Raw genomic sequence first — 12,981 nt, 5'->3', positions numbered from 1 at the left:
CCTTTTAAGAGACAATTGAAGTGTATAGTTTAGTGCTATTATTTAGCATATTACTAATTAAAACATATTGTCACTATTATATCTCCAACGAATACTAAGATTTAAGATTTTAATCCGAGATGGCCCAGTGGTTAGAACGAGTGAATCTTAATCTATGATCGTGGGTTCAAACTGAGCAAACACCACTGAATTTTCATGTGCTTAATTTGTGTTTATAATTCATATCGTGCTTGACAGTGAAGGAAAATATCACGAAGAAACCTGCATGTGTTTAATTTCACAGAAATTCTGCCACATGTGTATTCCACCAACGCACATTGTAGCAGCGTGGTGGAATATGCTTTAAACATTTTCCTCAAAAAAGGAGAGAAGGTCTATATTTTATATTAAGAGTGTATTACTTCTTTCTTTTTATTTAATATAGTTGTAAATATTTATAGTGGTGTATCACACTTTATAGTCTATGTATATTTCGATGAATTTATTTTTGTGAGTATGCCGATGGTATTTCAAATTAATAAATATATTGAACAATTTAGACACAATTTTAAAATATAGCATACATAATTATATATCCTAACAATATTATAAATGTAAGAGTTTGTATGTTTGGATGTTGTTACTCAATTACGCAAAGCAGCTGGACAGATTTGGATGAAATTTGGAATAGAGATAACTCAAACTGACTTAACACATAGACCACTAATCATTCCCACTAGCGGGAGAAGGCGCGCACGTAAGTCATTAGCTAGTACACCAATATTTTTTCTAATTCTAAATTAAAATTATCAAAAATATATATAAAACTAATGATATAATTTGTAATACTTCAACATGACGATTGTGTTCAGCAACCAGTCGAGTAGTAGATATTAATTTAATAATTCTTAAAGTCAATTTCATACACTACCCATTAATTTTCATGGACATTATAAAGTACAAGGACGTAAAATTAATAAGGTCTCCGTGCCAAGGACGGGAAAATTTGTGATTCTTGATAAGGAAATCTACCAACAGATCTCACAACCGGTTGACTGACAAGAGAATAAATCACGGTATTTTTTAATAAGAAAACATACAATATTGCAGATAATACAGTTCTCGTTAACTTTCATGTATTGAATTCTAGATTTTTCTGAACATAAAAGTTTTGTGGTGACAAAGTCTTCATTTCTCCTTTATATAGCACCTTTATCGCCTCAGGTAAATCGTTAGGGGCGAGGTGAAATGGTGAAGGGCTTCTAAGAAGTCCCTCCGGCACTTCAGCCCTCTGTGTCGTAAATAGAATATTTCTAAGAGACTTCGTGATTTTTAAATATATAAAGTTCAAGTATTGTTTTAGTTCTTTTTGTATACTGTTAATATTCAAGATATATGATATGAACGAGCATGATAATGAACCTCGTCTGCCTCGTTGGTCGAGTGGCTTGATGTAAGGCCGCAGACCCGGAGGCCCTGGGTTCAATTCCCAGGTCGGGCCAATAAAAAGTTATTGGGTTTTTCTGTCAGAAAATTCTCAGTAGCAACCCGGAGTCTGAAAGTTGGAAGTGTGTTCACTCCCGTACCTCGGAAAGCACGTACAGTCCTGCGCCTGAAATCTTTCCGGTCGTGTCGGATTGCCGTCCCATCGGATTATGAGAGTTAGGGAATAGAGAGTGCACCTGTGTTAGCGCACACACCTTTGCACTATAATATCTCCTGCGTAGTTGGCTAATCTCTCTTGAGATTGGCCGCCATAGCCGAAATCGGTCTGGAGGACATTATTGTTATTATACTCGTTCAATTTTATCTGACATTATTTAAATAAAAATTTATAATTTCAATGTTTTTTATACTTTAATTTCGCTTGGCGCTTGTTAAGTAACTAAATGTGTATACGATGAGTTTATAAATAAAGTTGATTCTGCACACGATATTTAATTACAGACGAAAAGACAATTTCTTAAGTTTCACAGTTGGCTGCGCATTACTTAAATTAAGACTTGCTGAATGACTGCAATGATTACAGACGTTTCAGAGCCGAGTTTTTCTTATAAACATTTGTAACAGGGTAAATTAATAATGTTTGTTTCAGGAATTATGTAAAAAAACGTAACTTAATTATATATAACAATTTACTTTACGTTGCTCGGTTGTTTGAAAATTAGTATTTTTTATTTGTAACTAGCTGCCGGTTCCGACTTCGTTCGTATGGGTGAAATAAGGATTTTATACCGTGCGTTTTTTAATCAATAAGGTATTATTAGCCTTCGTCAATCGATCTATTTGCCCATACTATTGCATGTGTGAACACAACAGGGCATATTGTAATATATATGCATTAAGCATAGTAAGTACAACACGCCCTGCGTATTTTTTTAAATATTTATTAATTATTATATTCTTAGATTCTATCTACCGCTTCTGTGTGTACTCATCATACATTCGTCCCACATTATAAGACAGAACTCACTCACTCAGAACGGTGGCTCAATTTTTTATATAACATTTTAATTAATTTACTTGCTTAAGTTCTTTTGTAAAACCGGTGGTAGTCTTTAATTTGCCTATCAATAAATTTGTCATACATATACATTTAATTAATGATTTTAAATTTAGAATCTATGAAAACTCGTGTTAAATAAACTTTATCTTTTTCTTATTTTCCTACGATATTATGACTTTATAACATAATAACTTACCTATAACATTGAGTCGGATTTGGAAATTTCTAGTCGGAGAATTTTTGAAATCCACTCGGCATCGGTAGACACCTTCATCATCTAGTTGTACAGCGTCCACAGTGAGTGAAGAAGGTCGAGACATTGTCACAAAGTGCGCTCGCTTGCCAAAGGCCGTAGGGTCAGACCAATGTAAGGCTTTGTTGAAACTGCGGCCGCGGACATCGAAGCTGTGAGAAAAAAAAATGTCATCAAAAGATTGAAAAAGTGATAAGGGTAAGAGTTCATTAAATCACGCATTATACTGCGACACAATGATATTCTATAATAGCGCTATACCCTACGTCACAATGGACTATCGTAGTACACACTTTTGTAATTTAATTAATCATCCATTAACAAAAACTAAATTTTACCTGTTATGGTTTCCGGCTTTTATTTTTATATAATGGGTAGGCAGACGAGCAAATATGTCAGCTGATGTTGGTCACTCGCCCAGTGACATCGGAATTGTCAGGAATATTAACTATCATTTATATTACCTATGCGCCACTAACCTAGAGAATCAAGATGTCATGTTTCTTGTGCCTGTAGTTACACTGTCTCAATCACCGTTCAAACTGGAACACAACAAAACTAAGTATTGCTGTTTGGCGGTAGAATATCCGATAATGCCCAAATACGAAGTAACAATTAATTTAATTTGTAAGTAAGCTAGTAAGCTTAACATCTCACCATTAAAATTTAATAGTTTAAAATGCATAATGTTATAGAGTAAAGTAGCAGAAATTACTAATGCTTTGGAAAACAAAAGCGGTCGCCTGGAAACATAGTTAATACTATAATTAATAATAATAATGTCCTCCGCACCGATTGCGGCCACGGCGGCTAATCTCAAGAGAGATTAGCCAACTACGCAGGTGCACTCTCTGTTCCCTAACTCTCATAATCCGATGGGACGGCTATCCGACACGATCGAAAAGAGTTCAGGCGCAGGACAAATGGCTTTACGTGCTTTCCGAGGCACGGGAGTGAACACACTTCCAACTTCCAGACTCCGGGCTGCGACGGACAATTTTATGACAAAAAAAAAACAATAAATTTTTATTGGCCCGATCTAGGAATTGAACCCAGGACCTCCAGGTCTGCGGCCTTACATCAAGCCACTAGACCAACGAGGCAGTCATACATATTAATAAATAATATAGGACATGTCGAATATTGAGTCGCTTATGCCCAACCCTAATATATAATATTCGTCATCCTGTGACGAAATTGATTCTATAATATTATTATCGTATATTCAACTCGTTTCGTTCAACTATTACTGATCTAAATTCAACAGTTTCTTCTGTCTTCGTAGGTTTTCTTGAGTTCTCTTATTATGATTTTTAATTTATGATAGTTTACGTTACATTACGTTCAATTCTTATGAATAAAATTTAGCTCTATATATTTAATTATTTAATTTATTAAGAATGTTATATAATATAATTAATTTCCCGTTTGATCCATCTTACATACCTGGTATTTTATATATTAGTTGATATATTGCAAAATCAGCTTGCAACCGTTTCTTAGAAAATCACAATATTGGATGACATTTATATATGAAAATGGCATATATTAAGATCCATCTATTATTGTGTTCAAAAATTTCTAAGATATATAACATCACGTTTCACAGCCTCGACGAGGAGGCTAGTTCTTTTACAACCAGAGAAGCGGAATTGCAATTAAAGGAAAATAACTCTTGTTCTAGTGGCTAAATGTAAGGACGCAGATCCCGAAGTCCTAGGTTAAAATTCCAAGTCCAAAAAGTTATTGGGTCTTTATGTCGAAAATTCTCAGTAGTAGCCTGGAGTCTGGAAGTTGAAATTGTATAAGCTCCTATTGCTAAGCTTACTGATTGGCTGATCTTTGAACGCTCATTGATTATGTGAGCGAAGGAATAGAGAATGCCTCTGTGTTTGCGCACACACTTGTGCACTATAATATGTCCTTCACAGTTGGCTAATCTCTCTTAAGATTGGCCACCGCGGCCGATATCGATCGAGTGGTCATCATCACTATCATCATGATCATGGTTCTATAATATTATTTTATTATTAACGCCCAATACGTTACGATTATTAACGTTAATATATGTATTTTATCAAACAATTTATGCTATAGATTCTAGGCAGCTAGAAGCTACTAGAACCAGTAAACATTATAAATAATTATTTATTTATTTAAGTAATTTAAACTCAAAAAATGATAGATAAATGAACACAATAACAAATGTATTAAATATTACTACTACAATATATCGCTCCAACCGAAACTTTACGGCAGAGGTAAACAACTGCAATCTGTTCGAGTCAAATTTGCTAGCGATCACGTTCGGGATTTAATTAGAACTATAATTATGACTTTCAATATAACCTAACGCCTCGAAGCTATGAATATTTTTATAATATTTCGTTGAATTTTCCCTTCAAAAGGCCGAACTGAAATTATATGTTAATATTTAATGTATTCGAAAGAAGTTTCGAATTAAGTATAACTTAAGTTGTACAATATTCGATACACTGAAACTAACTTAACAATTCAATTTTGTTCTTTACTTAATTTAGTATTCTTTACTTAATAGCTGTATTTAGTTGGAATCTCTGTACCTATTTATATTATTTATACTTAATAACTGTCTTATTGTTTTATTGGGTACGTATAAGTTGGGGTTTTTGTTCAGAAGTAGTTTTGACATTAGAAAGATTATTGATTATTTAACTTAAATAAATTATATTTTGATTTCATTGACATATAATAGCCATTATTACTGTCTTATAAAAGTATCCATCTTGAGTTAACCGATTTAAAAATATTTAAAGGTATTGGTACCTATGTGAATAGTCTTTATTTATTAATCAAAATTGACGAGCCGGTTGGCGTGGTTGGATAGATACTTGCCTTTCACGATGAAATAAATAAATAAATAATAAATAAATAAAGGTTGTGGGTTGATTTCCACCCAGGACACACATTTGTGTGCATGAACATGTCTGTTTATCCTGAATCTGGGTTTAACTATCTATATAAGTATGTATTTACAAAAGAAAAGTAGTATATGTATATCAGTTGTCTGATTTCCATAGTACAAACTCAGCTTAGTTTGGGATCAGATGGCCGTGTGTTAATAATGTCCCAGGATATCATTATATTATACAAAATACCAGTCAAAAATATAAGGCTAGCTTCCGCCCGCGGCTACGCCCGTGTGTTCCGGTTTGAAGGGTGAGTGAGCCAGTGTAATTGCAGGCACAAGGACATAACATATTAGTTCCCAATGTTGATGGCGCATTGACGATGTAAGCGATGGTTAATATTTCTTAGATTGCCAAAGCTATGGGCTATGGGCGTTGGTGACCACTTACCATTAGGTGGTCCATTTGCTCGCCCGCCTACCTATAATATATAAAAAAAAATATTACTTCCTAGTATGCGAACTATTTACTTAAATGTACCTTTTTCAGATTTAAGTTAAAAATAAAAAAATTAAATTTGAAGGATAAAATTCTTTCTCAAACTGCCTATGAATTAAAATGTATTTATAAAATCCGAAAAAAATGTTAAAATAGGCAAATAAGAATGAATTCAATTTAAAGTTTTATTGACAGGGCTGATAATAAAATATTCATCGCCTAATTTGAGCAAATTTTCCTCCATGCGCCCTGATTGAGCAAACATTGTTTTCAAACGGTAAAATAAAAAATATTTTGATTCAATCGCGTGTAGGGTTGCCATAAAAAAATGAAATCAAAAACCATAAATAATATTACTTTTCAGACTGACACTGATAAAATTGACTAACTCTTTGGTCTGAGGTACCACACCTTATGAATGAATTCCAGAGTCTTGAGTTACTTCTCCAAGTATGAAGATCCATCTCCTTACATGAGTTTGGTATAAAGTAGAAGCTGTTCAGGTATCAAGTTTACATCATCATCTTTTCATTTTGTTCATTAGTAAGAAAGTTCAATGCCACATAATTAAAAAAATTGTAAAATTTAACAAACTTTTTTTAAAAAGACTAAAAAAGATAAATAAAGATAAAGATCTGTGATAAAATATCGCATGGACAACCTAGCCGTGATCCAAATATTTCCGTCAAATAAACGTCAGCGCCTTTTGGTAAAAGGGAACATCAGATTACGATATATTGTCTGATGTCGCGTAAAACTTTTGCTCGTCTCCGACAATTATTCGGTAAATTCGACAATAACTTGAAAAATAAGATAAATATGGCTGAAGACATTTTTTGACGAAGAGGAATTCTTAAAAATATGTTCTAGGGGGAAACTGGTTAGAATTCTCTAACCCGATTACGTCGGAGAATTTCTTGAAAGAACAAAATGACAAATAAGGTCGTTTCATACAACTAAATAAATAAACAAAAGCAGCTGATCTTTGATTCCGAGTTTATACATATATTTTTAGCTTTTGAAACGAAATCAATTCCTTTAATTATATTTTATATAATTATTAAGGATTGTTGCGTAATTACATAAATTCTCCAATCAAGAATTAAAAATAATGTGTCAGGTGACAGATGAGCTGTCAAAATGTCTCTAATTGACAATGCTATTCTTAATATTGTGACGAGGGTAAAGCTTTAGAAAGGTACGTCGATTGACAATTGTTAAGTGTAGTGTTGTCATACTCAAAAACTAGGGATATTGGTGTTAATATCTAATGCGGCGGGTCAGACCGACGTCATGCGTCGCCTTCCGTTTGCGTTTCCGTACAAAAACTATCCTTTATTGCATATTATCAAGTACATGTATAATATAAAATCATTTTCACTTCTAGATGCTAAATATCTTTTTTAAAGAATAGATAGGTGGACGAACACATGGGCTACCTGATGGTAAGTGGTCACCAACGCCAATAGACACTGGCATTGTAAGAAATGTGAACCATCGCGGAAACTAAGATATTCCCAAGGTTTATAATTACACTGAATCATATATTTTTATAAAATTATACGTAAAGTTCAAACTCGCAGCGAGATTACATTACGTGTTACGTGGAAAACGTTCTTTTTACGAAATCCATTTTATTCTAATTCGTCTGAGAAAGAAGAAAACATTTTCCGTTCATATAAAACAGAAAAGCTATGTAATTAATTAAATACTATAGACAAATTCAACTTGGATAGAATTCTTTGCTTTTGTTTATACTGGAAGCAAAATATTTTAGATATAAAATAAGAGATTAAACATTTTTATATTAAACTAGGGTTTCGATTGCGATCGTACTTTTTATTATTTTGCTGGTTTTGCTTTTTATTAATTTAACAAAATTGCACCGGTCATAGTGACGTACGGCTGATATTTTCACAGTCTTTTATTCGGTGGTAGGTCTTTGTGTCGTATCTCATCACATATTCTACCGCAATTCTTAATATTGTTGTATTCCGGTATGAAGGGTGAGTGAGCCAGTATCTAATTAACCACAAGTAACATAACATAAGTAACAACTTAGTTACCTAGGTTGGCAGCGCATTGGTGATATAAGGAATGATTAATATTTCTGACAGCACCAACACTTACCATGAGGTGGCCCATTTGCCTTCTTATTTTATAAAAGTTTCATCAAAAATATTGCACCCCGTCTTATTTTCTGGTTCATTTTTCGCCCAGAGAATCGGAATTGCGATTCAAAGGGTAAATGCTGCTAGTATTCTTGCCACAATTCCACGCGGTCACGATATGTACAGTAAATATTTTTAATTTTTATTTATATTTTTTAAAGCTTTAGTGTAAATAAGTTATGTTATTTGTACTAATACATTTTCATATACATCAATGTTTAAAGTGTGTCTAGGAGATAAAAATTAAAACGTTCCTAAATTCTTTAACAAATACATAAACTTATCGATTGCAATTAAGCTGAAGTGGTCCAGTGGTTAGCACACATGAATCCTAACCCACTTACATATAACTCACATACACCCAATTACATAGCATATGCAAATAAAGACGTTTTTCTTTAAATATGAAATAGCCTCGTGAGCTTGGAACTAGAACAGGACAACTGAATTATAAATCAAGATTGTGGTTTTAAGCCCTGGCAAGCACCACTAAATTTTCATGTGCTTAAATTGTGTGTATAAATAATCCCGTGCTCAGCAGTGAAAGAAAAAATCGCGAAGAAACTGTATGTGTCGTATAACAGCTACATGTATATCCACCAACCTGCATTGGAGCAGCGTAGTGAACAAGCTCCAAGTCTTACCTTAAATGAAGATGATGCCTTAATCCAGGATACTATTACTTTTTTAATTTTATTGAGAAAAACTTGAATAATACGGCTCAATATCCGTAAGTCTTTGCTCAATAAATAAAAAAGGAGAAAATCATAGTTTTCATTTCCTTTTACCGCTAAACATAGAATTATATTGAATATAAATAATTGTAAAATGTTGGAGCTCGTCCGGAATCGTATCTACGAAAGATCCATTTAGTGTTCAAACTACTGGAGCATTTTGTTTCAACAATATACGCCAAATATCAAGCAACTATTATTTGTACTTGCTTCATTAAGCCACGTAACAATTTAATCTTCTGAAGCCTAATTACTTAGAAGTGTACATGTTCAATTAAAACCCTGATTAAACCATTCTTACATATTAATTAAATGGATATAATATTGCCAAATTAGTTTAAGTTTAGTGATAACATTATGTAGTAAATTGTGTGTATATGTAATTTGATGGTTTTTACTAGTCCCGGAAATATATATAATTTCAAGCTGGTTTGCTAAATGCCTTATATCTGGGTAACACATTTTTTTAGTTTTTATTCAATATAGATTTCGTCATTATGTTTTGATATTCACCGCTGAACACGTGATAAATTATGAACACAAATTAATTACATGAAAATTCAATGGTGCTTGATAAGATTTGAGTCCGCAATCTGCGGTTGCGATGCTTACATGTCTTTAAGTGAACATTAATTGTAATTAGTCTTTATTACGAGTATTTCTTTCTCAGTATATATTTGACAGCCTTACTTATACATATAAAAAAGAGAATCAACGTAAAACCGTTTTACACACACCGAAACATAGTGATATATAAATCAAAAAGTTCCCACAGAACAAATCCTATATTACAAATATATTTCACGCAGAAGACCATATTATACTTTTTGAGAGCGAATCTTAGCTCGTTTTATATCATGATAATATTTGAGAATCCCACTTTTAACTGAGTCCATGATAAAAGACGTGCTTAGTGGCTGGGAAAAATCTTTAATGCTTTCTGGTATCTTTTATAAAATGTTTCTCGTTTCGTTTTCATTGCAAACGCGGATGTGGGACGTCTGCTTTGTATTTGAGCGAATATTACTTTGATTTTTATTCAATTACAATTGATTGGCAAAACTCACTGCAACTTTTACGTTTACTGTGTGCAATATTTATTTGTAGACCTTATTTGTTGTATAAGACATTTGTCACATTGGCTGTTGTATTTCAAATTTGTTTTAGTGGATAAGCCACCTGTATCTTAACAACGCGTGTTCATGCAAGTTCCAAACTTCCGCGCAGCGTTTCCCTACAAACACCACCCAGTATTCGTATATGCGTATTATTGTTAATATTTTATCTCATCCACACACTCACTCGGAGCTGATTTTAGAGGAGGGCTGCAGCCTCGAGGGCTCCCCAAGAAAAGGACGAGTTGTATAGACATTAATTGTAGTATATTATCTATATACAGTTGGATATGTTTGTTAAAATTATTTAATTGGTTACGTGATAAATTATTGAAACCCCCGAATGAAAGAAATTGTCCAATTTATTTGCAAAATAATTAAAGGCGTCTACTTCTTTGTTGTCTCAGAACCTCCAGACCTCTAAATCCGGCTCTGCACATACTTGTGTGGCGATACGAGTCGACCTAAGGAAAGACCTAGCCATTAGACTAACGAATCAATAATATGGTTATGGTGTTCATTCGTAGGATACCTATATAATACCTATATTCTATGATTTTATGGCCACGGCCACGGCCTTTTTACCTCTAGGAAACGGATAACTTGTAAGCTATGTGGCAGGGCTCACAATAAATAAAATATTTTTTGTATAGTTACATAAAATGTTATGTGTACCGTAACCGTAACAGCCTGTGAATGTCCCACTGCTGGGATAAGGCCCCCCTCCTCTTTTTGAGAAGAAGGTTTGGAGCTTATTCCACCACGCTGCTCCAATGCGGGTTGGTAGTATACACATATAGCAGAATTTCAGTGAAATTAGACACATGCAGGTTTCCTCACGATGTTTTCCTTCAACGTAAAGCACGAGAGGAATTATAATCACAAATTAAGCACATGAAAATACAGTGGTGCTTGCCCGGGTTTGAACCCACGATCATCGGTTAAGATTCATGCGTTCTTACCACTGGGCCATCTCGGCTCTCGGTTATAGTGTTCTGCATAGAAAACACCTGGTGCTAAGTCTACCGCCATAAACATTGGTATGATAAGAAATATTAACCATACCTTACATCGCCAATGCAGATCAACCTTGGGAACTAAGCTCTTATGTACATTACATAGGTTTACACACCCTTGAACCGGAACACAACATTTGTAGATATTGCTGTTCAGCGGTAGAATACGAGATAAATTGGTGGTACCTATCCAGACGGGCCTGTACAAGCCCTTTCACCAAGCAAGTTATGGTAAGGTTACCTTTACCCATAGACACGTGTGCTGTAGCAAATATAAACCACTTAACACCGTCAATGCGCCACCAGCAATAGAATCTAAAATTCTCTTTGTGCTATAATTACACTGGCTTGCTCAGCATTTAAACAGATACAAAGAATTGATTATAATTTGTACTACTACCCATATGCTTGATTGAAACAAGATTATAAAAATATATATCTTATAACTTGCGGTATACGAAAAACAACGAAGCGTGCGGTAACTGGCTAGCAAACGCTCCAATATTTCACGTAGCGTTTCATGTCAACCAGAATGTACTTGGAAACAATGATAGAATAAATAGCATAACGAATACTATTACTAAATTTCTAAATATCGAGGGCTTCATATCAACAGTACAGTAACAGCCTGTTAATGTCCCACTGCTGGGCTAAGGCCTCCTCTCCCTTTTTGAGGAGAAGGTTTGGAGCTTATTCCACTACGCTGGTCCAATGCGGGTTGGTAGAATAAACATGTGGCAGAATTTCAATGAAATTAGACACATGCAGGTTTCCTCACGATGTTTTCCTTCACCGTCAAGCACAAGATGAATTATAAACACAAATTAAGCACATGAAAATTCAGTGGTGCTTGCCCGGGTTTGAACCCACGATCATCGGATAAGATTCACGCGTTCTAACCACTAGGCCATCTCGGCTTCATATCAAGTAGGCTTATATATGAAAGTTGAATTAAAACATGCCGAGTTTCTTGCCGGTTCGTGGTAGAACAAAGGTAATGGTGATAGCTTTTTACTCAATTTTATCCTGTGCTTTTAGAAACCTACCTAAATACGGTATATTTTAATTTCAAATCAAAACTATAGGTGATGGATAAGATTATGTTTTTTAATATATAACACCTTGAAAATATATTATAATATTATAGTATATATAATATTATATAAGATTTTTTAAGTTAAATACACGAAGTAATGTTAAGTCATTTGGTAATTACTTGTTTTGATTACAACTCCTAAACACATATTTGCTTATACAAAAAACGGTTAGTTTTTTTTAAATAACTTTTTAAATAAAATTTGCTTATCTATACTTCTAAACTAATATTATAAATGCGAAAGTAGCTCTGTCTGTCTGCCTGTTACGCTTTCACGTCTAAACCACTGAATTGATTATGATGAAATTTCGTATGCAAAAAGTTTAAACCCCAAATAAGAATATAGGCTTTTTATGCCTAACAGGACTCTCCCTATTAAAACTAGGCAGGTAAAATGACGAATCAAAAGTAATTGTAAAATCCTAACCATGTGACAAGGGACATTGCGATTGGTTAAAACTGTCAACTGTCATTTGCTTATAACTTGGGCCACGAGAGAATCTAACGAAGCGGTAAGACACTCGACTCTTCTGCTTCAATGCTATTTCGATATAGGCAATATTGTTGCGCTGGTATGTTGGGAGAAATTGAATTGTCTTATTCACTAAACTTTTTACAAGACAAAGGTTTAGCTGATGCATCGTTGTTTATTTCAATTTGTTCGCATTTTACCATTTAATATTTACAATTTTTTTCTTTAAAACGAAGAGTAAAGTTGCCGTCGG

The 12,981-nt window shown here is 33.8% G+C and overlaps 1 protein-coding gene across 1 annotated transcript in view; it reads right to left on the bottom strand.

Annotated features, from left to right (window-relative positions):
- The window catches only part of LOC126776480 (hemicentin-2-like), a 162,284-nt gene that overhangs the window by 54,790 nt on the left and 94,513 nt on the right, over positions 1 to 12,981 (bottom strand). Inside the window, exon 4 of the mRNA XM_050499028.1 lies at positions 2,682 to 2,890. Coding sequence (XP_050354985.1) covers positions 2,682 to 2,890 — 209 coding nt within the window. The remainder of the gene's footprint in view (positions 1 to 2,681; positions 2,891 to 12,981) is intronic.

This window comes from Nymphalis io, chromosome 20, assembly GCF_905147045.1.
Source record: "Nymphalis io chromosome 20, ilAglIoxx1.1, whole genome shotgun sequence".
NCBI lineage: Eukaryota > Metazoa > Arthropoda > Insecta > Lepidoptera > Nymphalidae > Nymphalis > Nymphalis io.
This window is presented reverse-complemented; position numbering and strand designations above follow the sequence as displayed.